General features: G+C 58.0%; 10 protein-coding genes across 10 annotated transcripts, besides 12 other annotated features; 9 read left to right on the top strand and 1 right to left on the bottom strand.

Moving 5' to 3' along the window:
• Nucleotides 1-110: 110 nt before the first annotated feature.
• Nucleotides 111-129: a microsatellite.
• Nucleotides 130-971: 842 nt separating this feature from the next.
• Nucleotides 972-991: a microsatellite.
• A 377-nt stretch (nt 992-1,368) lies between these two features.
• Nucleotides 1,369-1,418: a microsatellite.
• Nucleotides 1,419-1,483: 65 nt separating this feature from the next.
• On the top strand, nt 1,484-1,873 carry Tco025E_00578 (uncharacterized protein; the record flags this gene model as incomplete). The annotated part of the gene is made up of 1 exon (XM_029367518.1): nt 1,484-1,873. The coding sequence occupies one exon, from the start codon at nt 1,484-1,486 to the stop codon at nt 1,871-1,873; it is 390 nt and encodes a 129-aa protein (XP_029232410.1).
• Nucleotides 1,874-3,321: 1,448 nt separating this feature from the next.
• Nucleotides 3,322-4,233, bottom strand: Tco025E_00577 (uncharacterized protein; the record flags this gene model as incomplete). Its single annotated transcript, XM_029367517.1, has 1 exon — nt 3,322-4,233. One exon carries the CDS (start codon nt 4,231-4,233, stop codon nt 3,322-3,324), a length of 912 nt encoding a protein of 303 aa, XP_029232409.1.
• Nucleotides 4,234-4,650: 417 nt separating this feature from the next.
• Nucleotides 4,651-5,574, top strand: Tco025E_00576 (uncharacterized protein; the record flags this gene model as incomplete). Its single annotated transcript, XM_029367516.1, has 1 exon — nt 4,651-5,574. The coding sequence occupies one exon, from the start codon at nt 4,651-4,653 to the stop codon at nt 5,572-5,574; it is 924 nt and encodes a 307-aa protein (XP_029232408.1).
• A 252-nt stretch (nt 5,575-5,826) lies between these two features.
• Nucleotides 5,827-5,855: a microsatellite.
• A 94-nt stretch (nt 5,856-5,949) lies between these two features.
• Nucleotides 5,950-5,968: a microsatellite.
• A 197-nt stretch (nt 5,969-6,165) lies between these two features.
• On the top strand, nt 6,166-7,929 carry Tco025E_00575 (coiled-coil domain protein; the record flags this gene model as incomplete). The annotated part of the gene is made up of 1 exon (XM_029367515.1): nt 6,166-7,929. One exon carries the CDS (start codon nt 6,166-6,168, stop codon nt 7,927-7,929), a length of 1,764 nt encoding a protein of 587 aa, XP_029232407.1.
• A 107-nt stretch (nt 7,930-8,036) lies between these two features.
• Nucleotides 8,037-8,104: a microsatellite.
• Nucleotides 8,105-8,420: 316 nt separating this feature from the next.
• Tco025E_00574 (Importin-beta, N-terminal domain-containing protein) lies at nt 8,421-11,606 on the top strand (the record flags this gene model as incomplete). Its single annotated transcript, XM_029367514.1, has 1 exon — nt 8,421-11,606. One exon carries the CDS (start codon nt 8,421-8,423, stop codon nt 11,604-11,606), a length of 3,186 nt encoding a protein of 1,061 aa, XP_029232406.1.
• Nucleotides 11,607-11,651: 45 nt separating this feature from the next.
• Nucleotides 11,652-11,708: a sequence feature (GA-rich).
• Nucleotides 11,709-11,944: 236 nt separating this feature from the next.
• On the top strand, nt 11,945-12,490 carry Tco025E_00573 (uncharacterized protein; the record flags this gene model as incomplete). Its single annotated transcript, XM_029367513.1, has 1 exon — nt 11,945-12,490. The coding sequence occupies one exon, from the start codon at nt 11,945-11,947 to the stop codon at nt 12,488-12,490; it is 546 nt and encodes a 181-aa protein (XP_029232405.1).
• A 308-nt stretch (nt 12,491-12,798) lies between these two features.
• Nucleotides 12,799-13,956, top strand: Tco025E_00572 (flagellar protofilament ribbon protein; the record flags this gene model as incomplete). Its single annotated transcript, XM_029367512.1, has 1 exon — nt 12,799-13,956. The coding sequence occupies one exon, from the start codon at nt 12,799-12,801 to the stop codon at nt 13,954-13,956; it is 1,158 nt and encodes a 385-aa protein (XP_029232404.1).
• Nucleotides 13,957-14,023: 67 nt separating this feature from the next.
• Nucleotides 14,024-14,112: a microsatellite.
• A 201-nt stretch (nt 14,113-14,313) lies between these two features.
• Nucleotides 14,314-14,342: a sequence feature (A-rich).
• Nucleotides 14,343-14,567: 225 nt separating this feature from the next.
• Tco025E_00571 (uncharacterized protein) lies at nt 14,568-14,984 on the top strand (the record flags this gene model as incomplete). Its single annotated transcript, XM_029367511.1, has 1 exon — nt 14,568-14,984. One exon carries the CDS (start codon nt 14,568-14,570, stop codon nt 14,982-14,984), a length of 417 nt encoding a protein of 138 aa, XP_029232403.1.
• Nucleotides 14,985-15,084: 100 nt separating this feature from the next.
• Nucleotides 15,085-15,133: a microsatellite.
• A 182-nt stretch (nt 15,134-15,315) lies between these two features.
• Nucleotides 15,316-15,981, top strand: Tco025E_00570 (small GTP-binding protein Rab7; the record flags this gene model as incomplete). The annotated part of the gene is made up of 1 exon (XM_029367510.1): nt 15,316-15,981. The coding sequence occupies one exon, from the start codon at nt 15,316-15,318 to the stop codon at nt 15,979-15,981; it is 666 nt and encodes a 221-aa protein (XP_029232402.1).
• Nucleotides 15,982-16,605: 624 nt separating this feature from the next.
• Nucleotides 16,606-16,657: a microsatellite.
• A 33-nt stretch (nt 16,658-16,690) lies between these two features.
• Nucleotides 16,691-16,719: a microsatellite.
• A 466-nt stretch (nt 16,720-17,185) lies between these two features.
• On the top strand, nt 17,186-17,845 carry Tco025E_00569 (rab1 small GTP-binding protein; the record flags this gene model as incomplete). The annotated part of the gene is made up of 1 exon (XM_029367509.1): nt 17,186-17,845. One exon carries the CDS (start codon nt 17,186-17,188, stop codon nt 17,843-17,845), a length of 660 nt encoding a protein of 219 aa, XP_029232401.1.
• Between the last annotated feature and the right edge of the window lie 11 nt (nt 17,846-17,856).

The raw sequence follows: 17,856 nt of genomic DNA, 5'->3' as shown, positions 1-17,856 counted from the left end.
CGCCCTTCTCTGCGGAAAAGCAGTCTAGCACTCTCTGTTTAAATTAGGACCAATAGCATTGTTTTTTCTTCTTCTGTTATTCCGTGCCACTCGTTGCAGGTGAATACCCGTTTTTTTTTTTTCTTTTTTGGCGGGGGGCGAGTGTCGCAGAAATGTGGCACTCCTCCCTGCGTGGTGCGGCGCGTGTGTTATTTCCATGCCAGGGTCCCCACCCCCGTTTTCCACGGCGCACTAGAAACCGCCGTCTATCCCATCGCTGTGTTCCGCGTTTATTGCGGTCCGGGTATCTCATCATGAACTATTAATGTTTTGTTCTGGGGATGAAAATGAGTTTGGAGGGGTAATTACATACCCAATGGAGTTGAAGGGTTTTTTTTTTTCGTTGTCCGTTACGTGTGTTCGCCTTTCTTTGGGGGCTGCTAAAAGGCGAGGTTAGCGTGCAGTTGCGTGATGCTGCTGTGACTTTACAGTGTGTGTGTATGTATGTGGTAGACATTGTCGGAGACTTGTGCTTTCCGTGAATGTGACGGGTCTCTCGTCTGGTATAACAAGTTGGACGTGTTTGTGTTTGTTTTCCAGCGACATGTGAGGCCGGTGTGAAGTCGCTGCGCTGTTGCAGGGAAGTTGTTACCCCTTTGGACCAGATTTCCTTCCTGAGGTCACGGGGATCAGCGACCGAAGCCTGTGGCTGGCTGCTTTGCACCGCATTCGACGTGTGTCATTGCTAATTGCCCCAGCTCTTATAAATAAATTTAATAATTTTTTTTCATATGCTTCTTTGTGAGGGCATTTTCCCCTATTGTTCCCTTCCTTTTTTTTTTTTTTTGGTATGCTGCTTTGTTTTGGATTTATGTGAGCTGTGGCGCCCTCCGCGACGATTACGAATTCTCATTTTGGTATTTCTCTTACGATCTCGTTTGTGTTCTTCTTGGTGTTGCTCTTTGTTTTTCTTGGCGGTTTGTTGCCGCAATTGCTGCTGCCGCTGCTGCTGGCGGTGGTGGCGGTGGGAAGGAACATAGTTGCTGGGAGAAGGCACAAGCGTGGCTGGGGTGTGGCGTGGTATTTTGTGCGTGATGTTCCGACGGTGCTGTCGATGCCAGCGTCACCCGTATGCAATTGACGTGAAGGAGCTGGAGGCTGCCAGGCGGTCAGAGGTGGGGCGGACGCGTGTGCCGTTCAGGTCCGTTCTTGTCGTGAGCGCGCAGCGTGCTTGGGCACGGGCCAAGTGGAGTTATGACTTTTTCTTCCCCTCAGCTGGCAAGGGTGGAGCCGCGAGGTGACGCGGTTTGGCTCCACCCCCCGCCTTTCCCCGCGTGCTTCCTGCTGATGAGGCGCGCCGTGTGTAAGGCCCGGGCGCTGCCTCGGTACGCTGCTGCCCTCATTGCTGCCGCTGCTGCTGCTGCTGCCGCCGTCGCTGCCTCTTCTATTGCGTCTTTCTGCTTCTCTGGTAGGTGTGCCCCCACGTGAAGGGAAAAAAAAAGAAATGCTTGGCAAAATCAAGACGTTCGTCTCGCGTCAGGCGGGACAAAAGGCAGGCAATGCCCTCACCACCTCGTCTGGAGCCCCGCCCACACTCAAGGACGCCTTTAACCAGGCACTGCAGATGACAAGTAAACTCTTTGAAGAGCGGGAGTGGCAGTGCCCCTGTGGGCATAAGTTTCGCGCCTCGGGTGACTGGGTGGCTACGCTTCCCATCTACTGCGAGGTCCCGTCATGCCCGAACCCAAAGTACTACGTTGATGGGCCGGGTCGCGCTCTTCTAGAGGCGAACCCGTCAGGAGTGAAACTGCAGGAGGTGAAGGATGCCCCTTCCATACCATCCTCGTCCTCAACTCCAGGTGTTGCGTCACGCTTCAATAATCGATCTAAATAATTCTATAAGCTTCATGGAGGCGAGGAATTGGCATGGCCCACTCACGAGGCATGCAGTGCAGGGAAATACGCCACCGCTGTGATGGGTGTGAGGGGGCGTTCATACCTCCCGTCTTTTCAGTTTGGGCTGTGATTGTGTGGTATGCTGTGGGTAGTTGAATGTTTGGTCCTTTTATGACTGTGATTATTATCTGTCATTCTGCACGTTTATTGAATTTGTTCTCGTGCTGCACTCTCCCTCTTCTTGCGTGTGCGGGCGTCTGTGCATCGCGGTGTGACGTTGGGACGCATCCCACGTGGGATGCGTGAGGCGAGGCCCGTTACGCCACCCATGTGCCCACGGCGAGGAGAGAGAGTTCACGCATCGTATTGAGGGAACCGCGCACAATAATACTCCCAGCCCGCCCCACGGAGGGAGCAAAAGATAGGTATTCAATCCGGAATGGGTCAAATTATTGTAGGAGGGAATTTCATTTAAATTGTTTGTGTTTCCGCCTCCTCTTCCGTGGCGGAAAGAGAGAGAGGGAGGGCCGGTAGCTTGTGGCAGGGTGGTGGGCTTCCAGTGAGGTTTGGCGGTTGGCTGGCAGTGGGGAATTTTTCAACGGGGAGCGGAGGGGAGGGGGACCTCGTTTTCAAAGGGGTCGGCCTGTCCAAACGCATTGGATTCCCGCGTGTCCATGTTGCCCGTCGCCGTGCCTCGTCCCACCTTGCAAAAGCGTTGATGCCTGACCTCTGCTGCTCTTCGCCGCATCCCCTTTAAGGGGCAGAAAAGGCGTCATCGATGCGTCGGAGACGCCAGCAGCCAATTTTTTTTTTCTTGACGTGTTGCTTAGCTTTGGTGTCGGCTGACAACCCACGGCCCCTGATGCATGCGACCTTTCTCTCTCCTCTGAAGGTGCTTCTATTTAAGGTTCGGGTGGGATAGCAGCTGATTGAGGCCGCCTCTTTTGTGTCGCTCTTTCTTGGGTCATTGCTTTCACGACGTTGAGAAACTGGGCCAGGATGCCGCCACGTCCATCCCGAATTCGTTCTCGACTTGGTCGTTGCTCGAGAGGTGTGATCTGGTTGCTGCACGTCCAGGGAGTTTGCAGAAGGCCTTGCAGGTCGTTGTCTTTGGCAGCCCCGAGTCAACTCCGGGTGCCGCCGCCCTCGTTCACGACGCGGGCACGGAGGAGTTGTGCCGTTTGCTGCACTTATACAACTGCAATTTGGGCGGCGGAGGTGCCTCTTCCATGGCAGCCGCAGCGTGCAGATGGCGCACGACGGTACGACTCCCAGGCTGCAATACGAGTCTAAGGACGCCATTCCTCGAAGGGTTACTGCTTTTTTTTTCAACCCGACACAGCCTCTGCCTGCGTCTTGGTGCTGGACACAGGCCCGTTGACATGCACCGATGACGTGGTAACTGCTCACCCCGTCCCTGACGGGAATTCTTTTTTTTTTTTCCGTCTACAGGCTTCTATGATGGGGCTGTACAGTGTGTTTTGATGTCCTATTTGGACGCTTGTTCCCTGCTCTCAGTGGCTGTTTCCGTGGATCCGTGCAAACGCGTGGACGCCAAGACGCTTCTGGAGCATCTGCCCCTTGCTGTGCCGTGGGGTTCGCCTCATTTTCATGTGTGCCGTGAAGTTTTTGTTGCGTGCCCTTCGAGAATAAGGGAGCATGGATGGACAATGTTGGTTTCCCGGGGAAACTGCCTGCTTCAAACGTTTGAGGTGCGGGCCAGAGTTTGTGTGCAGTATTGCTTTGCCTACAGCGGGGGACCAGTATCCACTTTTGCTTGCCTTGAAGTACGGCACGGTGCGGCTCTTTCAGGCTTCCGGCTTCACCACTGTCCGTTGTGAGGGCGGGTGCGCCGGCGCGCGATATGGATGGGGGCTTGACGCAAAGGTTGGCGCTGCGCTTCTCGCCAGCCGGAAACGGTCGCGTGGCCCTCATTTCTAAGCGGCAGTGCGCTCTGCTAAGCGTTGCCGATGCGGCCACAACCGGCGGCGTCGCAGCGCTATCGCGGGACGATGCATCGGCCGCCTCAAGGATGGATGTAGTGAAGTTGCGCTTTACTGCCAGCGTTGCTGGACAGCTTCTCCTGTGTTCTGCTTGTGAGTTCCGCGGGGGCAGTCGTGTGTCTGGGTGTTTTCCTTTCCGCGCACTATAAAGTTGGCCACGGAAGCAGAGGCGCTTCTCTGTGGGGCCGATGCTGTCGTTTGCAAGGATGCGTTGGAGGTGGCAGTGCGGCACTCGGGTGTCAGTGCCCCGCAAGGGGCAGGGATTGCTGGCCCACAGCAGGCGCAAGCTACAAGAGAGAAGGGGGCATAGGTCGCGTGGGCATCTCGAGCCTCGCGGAAAGGAGGCACATGCCATTGCAACGCTGTGTCAAGGCTTTGGCACGATGTTTGGAGAGAAACAGTGTCCTCCGTACGAAGTAGTTGCGTTGGGTTCGCGGCTTCGGTTTTTTTTTTTTCTTGGTGTGTGTCCTTCTCTTTGGCTCACATGACTGTCACGTCCTGCGGGGCGCGGCCCTGAATAATGCCGCTACAGCAGATAGTGGCGTTGTGTGTGAGAGGGTTGTGGTATTTCAAACGCCGGAAATGAAATGCCCTTCTGTGGAAGTATATATGTGCGTGTGCATACGCACAATTTGTGTGTGTTCTTTATGGTTTTTGTATTCCCCTGCACTGTTGTTTTAACTGCTTTTTTTTTTTTACTTCTGCCTCTCTCTTTCTGTCTCTACGTCTCAGTGTCTTTCTTCCCGACGCGCTGGGGCACAAGAGGAAGGAAATGTCTTGCCGCGACGCCTCCATCGAGGAGGCCGACGCCGAGGTGCTTCGGCTGATAAGCGCCAAGGTAGATTCGCTGTTGATGTTGTCTGAGACGGACGCCGAGCTGCGCAATTACGCCCTGAAGTTTAAGCTGGAGCAGGCTGTCGACCAAACGGCGTTTCAAGCCAAGCGCGAGGAGGGGGAGGAGATGCTGCACCTACAGCGCGTGCTGCGGCGGATGGCTGACCTTGCGCTGCACGTTGCGCCGCACATATTGCGCCGGACACGGAGGCATCGTTCGTCCAGGTGCCCCGTCGGGAATGACGATGCCGCCGCCGCCGCGGCGGGTAGCACCCCCGCAGAGGGTACGGCCTCTGACAGTATTCCACGCAACAGCAGCGTGGAGGACGTGTGCGACGGGTCGGAGGCGTGGTTGGAGACGGGGGCCCACTTGTCCCACTCCTCCGTGGAGCTGCTCTGCCTCATTTTGGTCTGCCACCCCCGGCTGGTCAAGGCCCTGCAAATGTATTTGTTGGAGTGTGACGTCCTGGCCTACGTGGCGGACGCCCTGAGTATTCCGTGCGAGCACGAAATTGCCTTCTTCCAGGAGGGCTACCGAACCGAACACGTCCGCTTGATGGCGAACCTCACCCTCGATAACCGCGAGGCGTGCTCCGCCATCGTGGGCACCCCCGCGCTCCTCTCGGCCATTCTCACCAGCACCCGCGTCGATGAGGAGAACCCTGGCATGGTGGAGTGGGCCGAGTTCTGCATCCGCAACCTCTGCTGCTGCACAAGCGAGGCGCGTGAAAAGATACGTAGGATGCTGCCAGTGAGTATATCTGGCGAAAGCAGGGAGTTGCTTGCGGGCAGGGCGGACTGCCAGCTAACTCAGGAAGGAAAACTTGTTCTCACGCAGCCCTGCACAACAAAAACGAAGTAGTCGCGTCGCAATGTTCCTCTTGCCTCTTTCGTGGTGGGGTGGGCGTGAGTGGGTGGGTCTCTCTGCCGCTCTGCACCTCCGCTCCGCGCTAATTCTCCACGGGACGTAATAATTTCCGATGGAGCTTTGTTACTTTTTCTGTTGTACTGTGTGGTGCTTGTTATTATTTGGCTGTGTTTGATGGTTTGTTTCTTTTTTCCTTCTTCCCTCGAGTCGTTACGGCTCCTGTTCCTCCCCCCGTTACCTCGCTCAATATATATATATATATATATATATATATACATTCCTGTACCTTACAGCCTTTCCTCGCGAGAGCTCCCTGTACGTTTGGCATGTGCGTTGTTTCGAGGAGGATGTGCGTTGTTTCGAGGAGGATGTGTGTGTGTGTGTGTGTACATGAACTCTTTTACTCCCTCGCGTAAATTCCCCCGCAGCCGCCGCAGCCTCTTTTTTTTTTTTGTCCCTCCGCTTTGGCCCATGCATGGGTATCAGTTCCGGGCCCCCTGCATTGGCCTCACCACGTATGCCGCTGTCGTCTCCCGTGCCCCCTCCTTTTCCTCTGCTTCTCGCCCCCGTGTGTAGTGCAGCCTGATGCCGCCACCGAGCTCCTCGGCGGCGCTGCGCCACCGAGCGCACATCATTGCCACCTCCGTCGAGGAGCAGGAGGCGGCGCTCAAGGAGTGGCGGGCGCGGGCGCGGCAAAACAGTGAGACGCTGCATCGCCTCCACTCCAAAATTGACGCGCATAAGAAAACTGCGGAAACGGTGAAGCGCGGGGGACGCTGGCTTGCGGAGTGTGCCTCCCTCCAGCGGGAATCCGTCTCCTGCGAGCTGGACCTGGGCAAAGCGTATGCCTCCTGCACGCACCTGCTGCCAGAGTCGCTCAGGAGCGAATTGGCGGCGCAGGAGGCGGAAACCATGCGACTCTTGAACTCCCTGAGTGAAAGTGTCATGTCCGTGCGAAAGGAGCTGCAGGGGCTGCATCGACAGGCAGAAGAGCCGTCGCGGCAGACGCTGGAGGCGCTTGCAAAAAGACTCTCCGGGCTACGCAAGGAGCTTCTGAAGAAGAAGGAGGCGACAGCCGTGGAGGCGGAAAAAATCCTCTCCGAGGACGCGAGCAATGAAGGCGGCCAGGACGCCGCAATGGAGGCGCTTCAGAGTTTGGTGCAGGCAAGGATGGAGACCTTTGAAGGACTCTGCGGGTTGAGCGATGGGACGCTACACGCCGCGCTGGTGGAGACGTACCGAAGTGCGCTGCAGACGGCGGGGACAGACGCCGTCTCCCAGGCGGCGACAGCAGCAGCGGCGGGCAGAGGGCAGAAGGGCGACCCCACGCTTACCCCAGCCGAGCTGCGCACGGTTGCACTGCTACTAAAAACATACGACGGCGAAATGGCATCCGGCGCCACCGCAGCTGCCATCTCCGACGAGCTTTGCGACCGCGTCCGGCGGGCCGTTCCGCGTTTTTCCAAGGCAGCGGCGCGACGGGCCGTGGATGAGGTGCTGCGGCAGAAGCGAGACCGCGTCTACGTGCGCTCCGTCACACTTCAGTACAATAAAAAGACCACGGAGCTGCTCGAGTCATTTAAGAAGGCCATGACGGCTGAGGATGAGATTGTGCAGATGCGCAACTCCATGAAGGACGAGGCGAGAATGCGTGAGGAACGCCAAGCGAAGACGCAGCAGGAGCTTGAGCGGCTTCGCGGGGCCCGTGAGGCGAAGGACGCATTGCGCCGCGCGGAAGAAGAGGCGACACGGATGGAGGAGGAGGAAAAGCAGCAGCAGGTACTTCGTGCTCGGGAAGCGGAGTTTCAAGAGCGTCTGGGCCGGTTGCGGGTGTACCAGCAACAACAGCGGGAGCTGCAGGAGAAGGAGCGTGCTGTCCAGCAGGCGATTGCGGAGGAGGCGGCACTGCAGAAGGCAATTCAGCAGGAGCACAACGCCAAACGCGTGGAGGAGCGGAAAAAGGAATACGCGGAAAAGCGTCGCCTACGCCGGAAACAACAAGAAGAGATAGATGAGTTGAATAGGGCGCACCAAAGAACACTGGAGGCCTTTTTCAAGGGTGTCGAGCGGCGCCTTGGGGTGACGTGTGACGCCGAAAGAGTTCTTCAGCCCACCACCTCCAGCCAGCAGGAGGTCCCATTCGTTTCCTTCGCGGAGGCTGCGCAATGCAAGCTGCGCGGGTACACCGTGGAGGATGTCATGCGCGACCCACGGGTTCGTCTGCAACTTGCCTTGTTGGAGGCGGGATTGCACCAGACACCATATGGGAGGGAGGTAATCTCTAGAGGCTACCATGTGCCTGCGGCTCAGCGAGCGAGCGAGGACAACCCACTGCGCTTGGAGTACTAAATGGGAAGGTCGCCGGCATGCATGTGTCTCCGGCAAATGCCTCTTGAACGGTCCGTTTGACTTTGGGCGAGTGTGCGTTTTTTTTTTCTATCTTTTTGTGTTGGGCAGTTCTTGCGCTCTTGTTGTTGCTGCTGCTGCTGTTCTTCTTCTTGTAGTTGCTTTTTAGTTCTTGTTGCTCCCCCTCCCCCCCTCCGCTTATCATGGACGCGACAATGGCAGTTGTGCGTAGACCCACGAGGGAGCGAGAATGCGTGGTCCCCATTTATTTATTTATTTTTGTTTCTGCGTGTGCATGGCGCTGCTTTATCTCCTCTCCCGACGTGTTGCCCTGTCGCTCTCTTTCCCTCTCTTTGTATGCGTGTGTCTCTGGCCCTCCATCCTCGTTTCCCTTTTGGATTTCTCAAGCATCTGCTCTTGCTGTTACTGTTTTTCCCCCTTTTTTTTGCTGCCACCGCGCGCAGCTCCCTTTCTGCGTGCATGAAAAGGGGATTATGTGCAGCAACGGACTCAGCGATCTTGAGGGCGTGGAGGGGTTCGCGTCGCGCCTGTACGCGGGAGACAAGGCAGCGCTGCAGCTTGTCACGGAGCTGGGCTGGGGCGAAGTGGCCGCCGCGATGGGGCTGCCGTTGATGCAAACCGTGCTGCAGGAATCCACCTCGGCGTACGCCATCTTTTTTGTCGCCCAGACGCTGCGGCAGCTGGTGGGCGCCAAGTTTGTCACAGCCGACCTCGTCTCTCTTGAGTCCTTCCTGAGTTGGTTGATTGTGCGGCGGCACGAGGCGCTAACCGCCTCCAGCGTGGAGGTACTCACCCGGCTCCTGTGCGCTGTGGTGAAGCAGGGCTTCTGTGACGCGCCGGAGCTGCAGAGCTTTCCCCAGCGCGTCACAGCCGCGTTGACGCTGGAGGGGTCGGACTTCTCGGAGGGGCGCGTTGCCCTCGCGTGTGGCATTCTTGTCGCCTTCATCGACGAAACGGAACGCGTGGATGGAACGGGGCGCGGCCTGATCCGTCACAAGCGCACGGGCACGTGCTTCCGCGATGGGTGTTTGCTTGCGATGTTTCGTGCCGCCTCGCACTGCCTGCGGCGGCTGCAGCGCACGCAGTGGAAAGCTGTTTGCGGCGTGGTGGCCCTGGTGAGGCGAATTCTCCTCTTTGACTTCACCTGTTCCTGCGATGAGCCGATGGAGGATGTCATGACGTTTGAGTTCCCCCTGGAGTGGGCGGCCGACCTCGTGGACCAGAGTTTGCTGACTCGGCTCTTCGACGTCTACGCCGCCCCGACGACGGACGCAAAGTTCCTTTGCGACGTCCTCGAGGCCCTCACGCCGCTTGTCTCGCTGAGTGCGTCCCTCTACGCCTCCCGCCAGCAACAGACGGAGTGGATGAACACCATCCTCGCCGCCACCTTGTCCATCATGGAGTCGCGCTCGCACCTGGAGGTGGCCGCGGTGCTGCGGGAGTTTTGTAGGTTGCTGAACCGCATCAAGCCGAACTTCACGATTGACGAGCTGCGAAGGTCACCGTGTTACGAGCGGTGGGTGCGGGCCCTCGCCGAGTTTACAAAGTTGTGCTTCCAAAACTGGCGTCACGCACGGCAGGCGTTTCTTTCCTTGACGTCCATTTGGGCCAAGCTGGTAGGGTCCCAGTTTTACTGCAAGGACGGCTGCACTTTGTTCGAGCTGCTCGCGCCGGAGGTGTGCCTCGCCTACATGATGTCTAACCAGGAGCAGGCGGAGCGGTTTGGCACTGATGGAGAGGCACCCGCATTTGGGGATTACATCTTGGACGCTGACGCGGAAGCCATTTCGATGGAGTTTGAATTTGTCTCTCAACTGTTGCGTTTGTGCGGCGAGGCGGCAGAGCAGTATCTCCTTCAGGAAATATGCTCCCTGTTGGAGGCACTGAAAATGGCCGAGGCCCACGCATCACCGCAGTTGTCGTGTGTGTGTGAGCGACTGGCGTGCATCGTTACCCTTGCCAGTTCATGGTTGAGCTCGTACCGTTTTAGCCGCAACGCGCGTGCTTTGGACTCCAGTGTACTGGTTGCGTGTTTGAGGGTTGTGAGGCAAAGCTGCCAGGTTTCCTCTGCCCGCTCCCTGCCATCGGCAGCGGGTCGTCACTTGCACGGTTCCCTCCTCGCATTCCTGCGTGCTGCGTGGCATATCCTGCTGCTTGATAGGATGGATGAATCAAATAAACTGCGGGAATCGTTGCGGCATGCGTTCTCTCTGAAAACTTCGGAAACACCTGCTACTTTGCTTTTAGGTCTGGTGGTGGATGAAGTCATGAGCTGCGTTTGCTTTTGCAGTGGCCCTATTGTGTTTGAGGCCATGCAACTCCTGAGTGAGATGGCGCAATCCCCCTCCACAGCGGTGGTGTTGCGGACGCTGCCACAATTCCACGGCAATCGACCCGTGCTTGAGGCTGGCGCGATGAGGACGGCCGAGGAGGCTGCCGTGTTTTGTCGACTCCAGTACCACCTCTCACGTATCAAGGCGCAGGTGCACTTTCTTGGGTGTACGGCGGAGTCTTCCTGGGAGGATTTCGTGCGACCGTTGCATGAGGAGCTTGGCATGTGCCTGCGGCCAGGGGCGATGCCTGCCGACGGCCACTCAGAGTCCTTTACGCGTGTCATTTGTTTGTGGCGCGGCGTGTTCCGCTCGTGCGTTGGGCAGAAAGAGTACAAGTTGCTGCTGCGCCAGTTCTCCCCCTGCCTTTTCCTCCTGACGCAGCAGCTTCAGAGCCAGGCGGGGACGGTGTGCGGCGTGCAGTTGCTGCGTTTGATTAATGAAATCACCGAGAACCGCTTTCGTCGCATCAACTTTGGTGCCAACGGGGTGGAGGGGTATCATCTTTTCCGCGCCGTCAGTGACGCGCTAAGCACGGCCGCTCCCTTGCTGCGCAAGGCGCTAGTCTCCGGGGACGCCTGCCTCGAGGCGTGGGGGATCAAGTGTTTGCGCATCCTGCTTCACACGGGACGCAATATTCTCACAGGGGGGTACTGCAACCTGGGCGTCTTGCGGCTCTACGAGGACAAGGCGTTGGTGGCCTGCTTGACGGCGCTGTGGCAGGCCATGGCGCTGGTGGACCGCCCCCGCTTCTGCCACCACGAGAAGCTTGCCCGGGCCCACCTCATGCTCGCGGAGGAGCTTCTCAGAGAGCTGCACTTGTGGTTTTTCTGCGAGCTCCCCGTTGGGGAGCTGCTCCACGTCATCCACACGCTGGAGTTTTCACTCGGTCATCACGTCGCCAGCTCCGCCGCCCTTGCGTCACTCAGCGCGGAGGCGCTCGGTGCATTCACCAGCACGTTGTGTTCCGCCGAGGGCGACTGCGCGGAGCACCGGGAACGCGTTCGGGGCTCGTTGCTGCGCGCCGACCCGAGCCTCTTCCCACGCCTGCTGCGGCTGGCGCTTGACGTCGTTGTGTCGAGGAAGTGCTCCGCCTCGAAGGTGGAGGCGCTGCTGCGAACACTGATTGCGCTGGACGGGGACTGCTTTCTGCAGCTGGCGGGGGAGTTTGCGGGGATAGCCCTCGCGGCTGGCAAGGACGCGGAAGTGCGGGCGGCGTTTGCGCTGTTGGGCTCAAGCGCATGTGAGGCAGTGAGCAAGAACAACAACAACTTGTTTACAAAACAGTTTCAGCACTTTTCAACGCTTGTGTCAAGCTGCCTTTGCTGACGCCCGCTCTCCCGCTCACCCCCACACACGCCCTGCCACTGTGGCCCTCCTCCTCCTCCTCCTCTTTTCCTGCTGCTGCTGCTGCTGCGCGTGTTACTCTGCCAATCGTTGTGGCGGCGGTGGCGGTGGTCGCCACGCAACTGTTGCGACCGCGGCCCACGCCCGCCACACAGCGCTGTGTGGCGGGTTTCCCGCCTTTTGCTGCTTAGCCTTCCACCCCGTCTTCTTCTTCCTCCGCGGGTTGTCGCGGCCGTTGGTTGCCTCCTCTCTTGGCCTCCCGCGCCACACGGAGCAGCGGGGAGAAGGTAGCCGGGAAGAAAAAGCAAAAGATGAAAAAGATGGTGGGTGGGGCGCTGCGCCTGCGGCGCTGCACCGCCGCGCTCGCGGCGACGGAGTTCCTCGGCCACCTGCGGGGCCCACCGCAGCCCTTCAGGCTCGGCAGCGACGGCGGCGGCGTCCGCGCGTACATGGCGTCGCCCACCCCGCGCTGCCTCGGGAGGCGCATCCAGGGCCGACGCTCCCGGCATCGCGAGCCCGCCGAGGGCGACTGGTTGTGTCAGTGCGGCGAACTGAATTACAAGTCGAAGCGCGAGTGTTTCAAGTGCGGCGCCCCCGCCCCGCCGCTTCCGCCCGGTGTTCGGCGACCGTCGCTGCCTGGAGAGGACCCGCAGGACTGGGCCTGTCCCTGCGGCCAGATGAATTTTAGGGGGAGTGTTGTGTGCCACAAGTGTCAGCAGCCCAAGCCAGCGCCCCCGCCGCTGCCGGGGAAGGAGGTGACGCTGTGGACCTGCCCCAAGTGCAAGGGCGTCAACAGGAACGTGAGGAAGTACTGCTTCAAGTGCTCCGCCCCATCACCGCTACTCACATTTAAACCCATTGCGTAGGCAGAAGTCTACCGCGCGGCAAACGAAGGAGGCTGTGCCCGCATCTACTCACGCCTCTCTCATTTCCATACGCATACCAAAGCGGCGAGGAAACGCGCGAAACCCGCAGGCGGACACATTGTTAGCCTCGCCAATGTGCAGGGATAACGTTATCGACATTTTATGCGTAGTCTTTCGCCTTGTTGTTGTTGTCAATGTTGTTCCCTCTTTGCTTCTTCTACTTTCTGCTTCGCTAGCGCCTGCATTGTCCGTCTTTCTATCGTGGCAAAAAGAAAAGAAGGTGGGGAAAAAAAGGAAAGCAGGCAAAGATGAGTTCTGTGGCGCCGGATACCCCCGCTGTGGCCCTCACCGCGACGATGTCCTCAGCGAGGCCTCTCGACACCACAACGAAGAAGCGGCTCTTTATGATGCAGCGGGCGGAGCGGCTGCGGGACCCAAAGCAGCGGCAGATGGGAATCGACAAGCAGGCCCTGGACGACCAGGTGCGTGAGAAGGAAGCCCTTCGGCGCCTTGAGCAGGAGCGAAATGAGTTTTTCGACCGCCAGGCATTGCTGATGGACCGCCACGCGCAGGCGCTGCAGAAGGAGGTGAATGAGATTCGCACTGGGCGTGAAAAGGACATGCAGGACTACCGTGAGACATACCAGAAGAAGCAGATGCGACGGGAGTGGGACCTCAACGACCCCAAGTGGAAGGCGAAGGATTTGCCCGCGCGTGTCGGCGACGATGACCCCCGCAACGGGGTCTCCTCGCTGCAGAAGTTTGAGGGCGAGGACCTGGACTTCAAGAACCGGCGCCGGGAGCAGCAGCATCAGCAGCGGAACTGGGCGCAGCAGCAGGTAGAGGAGAAGCTCGCCAAGAAATGGATGGAGCAGGAGGCAAACAACGCCTTTGACGAGCGCAACGAGGAGGTCAACCGCCGCATATACGACGTGGAGCAAAACATTGCGGAGCAACGCCGCCTCGCCCGGCAGAATCAGTCCGACTTTAACAGGGCGCTGGCGGAGCAGAAGCGTCGCGAGGCCATCCGTGACAAGGAGGAAGACACGCGCAAGGGGATGGAGGAGATTCGCTACCACCTAGAGGGCGACTTCCTCAACGAAACCGAAACCATGGTGAGTGAGCTCGGCAAAAAGGTCAAGGCGGAGCGCTACAAGGGAATGACGGCGGAGGAGAAGGAAAAGTTGTACCGAGACCAGGCGGCGCAGCGAGAGGCCATGCAGCGTCGGCGGCTGCTTGAGGTGGAGGAGGAGAAGCACTGGGGGCAGCAGGAGAACCTGCAGCTGCGCATGGCGAACGCCTTGGAGCGCCAGCGCGAGCGTGAGCGCCGCGCCGAGCGTGAGGAACTCGCCAATGAGCAGCTAAAGCAGAAGGAGGCGGCCGACATTCGTCGGAAACAATTAGATGAGCTTTACACGAACGCCGTGGACGAAGACTACTTCAAGCACTGGGATCTCTGTATGTAGACTGTGCCTGCGGGCGCACACACGACCCCCCACAACCGTAATCACATTCAAACAGCAACAGGAATCCAAGCAAAAAAAAAGCAAAGGCAAAAGAAACAAAAGACAAAGAACAAAAACAAGAAAAAGAACAAGAAAAGGAAAACGTCAAAGTAATAGTTGCAATGTTTGCTCCTCACAATAGAAATGTCTTGCTGCGCCACCAGTTCAGGTAGCTGCTTGTCATGTGAGGTGGGCACATTGATCTTTGTATGTGTCGATGTGTTGTAACGTCGTCTTTTTTGTTTGTTGATTTTCCTATTTCGCGTTGATGCATGTATGTATGTGCGTATGCTCCCTTTCACTGAATGTATATCTCTATTTTTTTTGTTTCTGTTTTTTTTTGTTTTACCATCACCAACGATAACACGTCATTGAATTCCTTTTTTTTTTTGAGCCGCTTGCCCGCCTGGCCTGTTGTACGGCGGTCTGTTAATTATCGCTATTGTTTCACTGCCCTCGTTTGCTTTGCGTGTTTTGTTTCATGGCTTCCTTTCTCTCCCCTCTTTTGACGTGCGCAGCAGCGTGCACGCTTGGATGGCCCTGCGCTGGGGAGGCAAGCGGAAGAAGCAGAGATGATTCTTGGTGTCGGCGACGGCACCTTCGCCATTCTGTTCGTGACTGTTTTTGGAATTATCGTCGCGTCCGTGGGGGCCTACTTGCAGCCTCGCTGGGCGCTGCCCATCGGCGTTGCCTGCCTTGCGCTGCCGTTTCTCGTGTACGGGTGCATTATCTCCGCCCCGCGCGAGCACCCGCCTTCCGTGTTGCCCGCGACGCCGTACAGCAGAGAGCGGCAGTTTTCGGTGAATGCGGTTGTGGTGGATCACTTCTTCCCCATCCGTGTTGGGGCGATGATTCTGCTGCTGCTTGCGCTCCTGGCGGCGGCGGTGTACAACGTCATGCTGGTCGTCCGGGAGCCGCCGTACAAGGCGCCAAAGGTGCGGTGCCTGCGGGAGCGGCTGGAGGAGCTGCACCCGACGTGGTACAGATGACAGGCGCCGCCGCCAACCGCCAACCGCCTGAGGCGTCCACGCCGCCTCTTGTGAAAGTGTGCGTTCAGCATGCACTGCGACGTGCAGGGGCATCTTGCCTTGTTGCGTGTGTCTGTCTATGTGTGTGTGTGTGTGTGTGTGTGCGTTTGCCCACTCTCCTCTCACGCTCCACTCTCTGCCTCCAGTTTTTGTTGTTTTGTTTTTTTTTCTTGTGGTTGCGGCGAAGCCTGTAGGCAAAGAGGCAAGAGGGAACCAGCAGGCAACCCCACCACGCGAGGGGAGACACAAAGAAATTCAATAGCAAATCTTCCGCCGCGTCGGTGTGCTTCACATGTCAGAGGATCTCGCGTACAAGATCATAGTGATTGGCGATGTAGGCGTGGGGAAGAGCAACGTGTCGTCGCGCTACTGCGACGGGACATTCTATGAGGACATTGTTCCAACCATCGGCATGGACTTCAAGTACTGCCATAGCACAACACTAGAGAAAAAGCCCCGCACGGTGCGGCTGCAGATTTGGGACACCTCCGGCCAGGACCGCTTTGTCACCCTCACCACGGCGTTTTACCGGAACTGCAACGGCGTCATGCTTTGCTTCGACATCACCAGCCGCGTCTCCTTCGAGGACCTCGACGCGTGGTACGAGCGCCTGGAGGCCAACTGTCCCAAGATGCCGCCCGTCATCCTGGTCGGGTGCAAGCTGGACCTTGTTCACAAAGCCGACGCGTACGACGGCGGCATCTCGTTAGGGAGCCAACGCCAGGTTGAGAAGAGCGAGGCCGACGCGTGGGCGCGCAGCCGCGGCTGCCTCTGCTACCTGGAAACGAGCGCGAAGGAAAACACAAACGTCTCCGAGGCGTTTCAGCAGCTAGCGACGTACGTGGCGCAGAACACGACGCCGGCGGTGGATGGAGGCCGCAGCGGCATCAACGGACGCGATGGACGGCCAATCCACCGCGGCGCCGAACCTAAAAAAGGCTGCTGTAGTTCCTTTTAGCGCCGCCGAAACGGCGAAGAGGGGAAGAGGAGAGAACGACGAAGGAAATAGCACCAGCCGAAGAAACAGTGGGAGCAAAAAATGAAAGAAAACGAATAAAAAAAAGGGAACAGTCTTCGCTACTGAAGCTCCTTCCTTTTCTCTCGGCTTTTTTTTCTTTCGATGTTTGTATGCATTCATGTGATTCAAGTCATTTGCGTGTATTTGATTGTTTCTCCCCCCTCCCCCCTGTAGAAGCGTCTGGAAGTGGAGTGCGACCGGGCAGGGAGACAAGCAAGATGCATATCGCGTCTCTTTCTGAATTCCCCCCGGCTTCTATGTGAAAGGATTAATTGTTCTTTTCTTGTTTCTTTTTGCCTTTGTTTTGCCTGTCCTCCCATCTCAATCCCTTGCAACCAGTACCAGCACCCCCACCACGTGGAAGGGTGCGGGGGTTGCGGGGGACCCCAGAGACTGGCACCGCGTCATCTGAGGACAAGGGCCCCGGTAATCATCGCATGCGCTTGATGCATGCATTCGCTTCTGTGTTTGTCGCGATGAGAGTGCGGGATGAGGCTTCTCTGAGCTGCGGGGGATGTTGGGTGCACTGCACCAAACTACGCTTTTTTTTGTTCCCTCCGTCGTGTGTGTGTGTGTGTGTGTGTGTGCGTGTGCGTGTGCGTGTGCGTGTGCGTGTTTTTTTTCTTTGGGAGTGTAGGAGGGAGAAGGCCTCCTCTCTCTCTCTCTCTCTCTCTCGCTGCGTGCCGCCCGTCCCCTCGCACTGCGGGTGCGGCCCTCTGCCGATCAGTCGCCCCCCTCCCTCCTCGGCTCCTGCGTGGAGGTGTGTCTGTGCGGGATTGCCGGGTTCCCCCTGCTTCCACGACTCCCTGCGCCCGTCTGCCGTGGCAGTTGTCTGCGAGTTTTGCCCACCGCTCTCTTTCGCGCCATTGCCTCTTCTCCTCCTGCCCTCCGTGCCGCGCGGTCTCGCCCCCGCAGAGCTGCCAGGCGCACTCCGCATTCACAGCAAGTTATATTCCGCGCGTGTGTTCTTCTTGGCCCAACCCCTCCGCCGCTGCCGCTTGCTTGCGCACACGTGGAGCAAAGGAAGACAGCGGAAGGAGAAGCAAAAGAGGACGACCAGCTAGGGAAAAGAGAAAAGAAAAAAAGACAAAGGGAACGTCAAGGGAACGAAATCAAGAACAAGACAAATAAGGCAAGCAACGCCATGGCCGCTCACACGGCCCCCGGAGGGGACTGCGACTACATATTCAAGATCATTGTCATTGGGGATAGCGGCGTGGGGAAGTCCTCCCTGACAGTGCGCCTCTCGGAGGACGTCTTTTACAAGGACTACGCCTCAACCATCGCCATTGACTTTCGCATGCATCAGATGAATTACATGGACAAGCGTGTGCGCCTTCAGATCTGGGACACCGCAGGGCAGGAGCGCTTCCAGTCGGTTGCCACCGCCTTCTACCGCGGCGCAAACGGTGTGATGCTTTGCTTTGACCTCACCCACCGCCCCTCGTTCCTCCATTTAGACCAATGGATGGAGCGTGTGCGGCAGCAGGCTCTCCCGGGGATACCGTGTCTGCTGATTGGGTGCAAAAGTGACGAGGCCCGCAGTGCGCGACAGGTTTCAAAGGAGGAGGCCACTGCCTGGGCGCAGCAGCACGGCATCTCGTACATCGAGACAAGCGCGAAGGAAAAGGAGAATGTGCAGTACGCGTTTCAGCAGATCACCAAGGACATCTTTTTGGACATGAAAGATCGCAACGGGAAGGCGGCGGCGTCGGGTGGAAAGAACGCGGGAAGGGCAGAAAGCGTGAAGTTAGACGCCCGGGGAGGAAACCGCAACTCCTCCAAGGAGGGTGGGTGCTGCTAGGGCCGCGCTAA

Source organism: Trypanosoma conorhini (genome assembly GCF_003719485.1).
Source record: "Trypanosoma conorhini strain 025E chromosome Unknown Tco_14.4_contig_00013, whole genome shotgun sequence".
Lineage (NCBI taxonomy): Eukaryota > Euglenozoa > Kinetoplastea > Trypanosomatida > Trypanosomatidae > Trypanosoma > Trypanosoma conorhini.
Note: the sequence above shows the minus strand (reverse complement) of the source record. Positions and strands in the feature narration are given on the sequence as shown.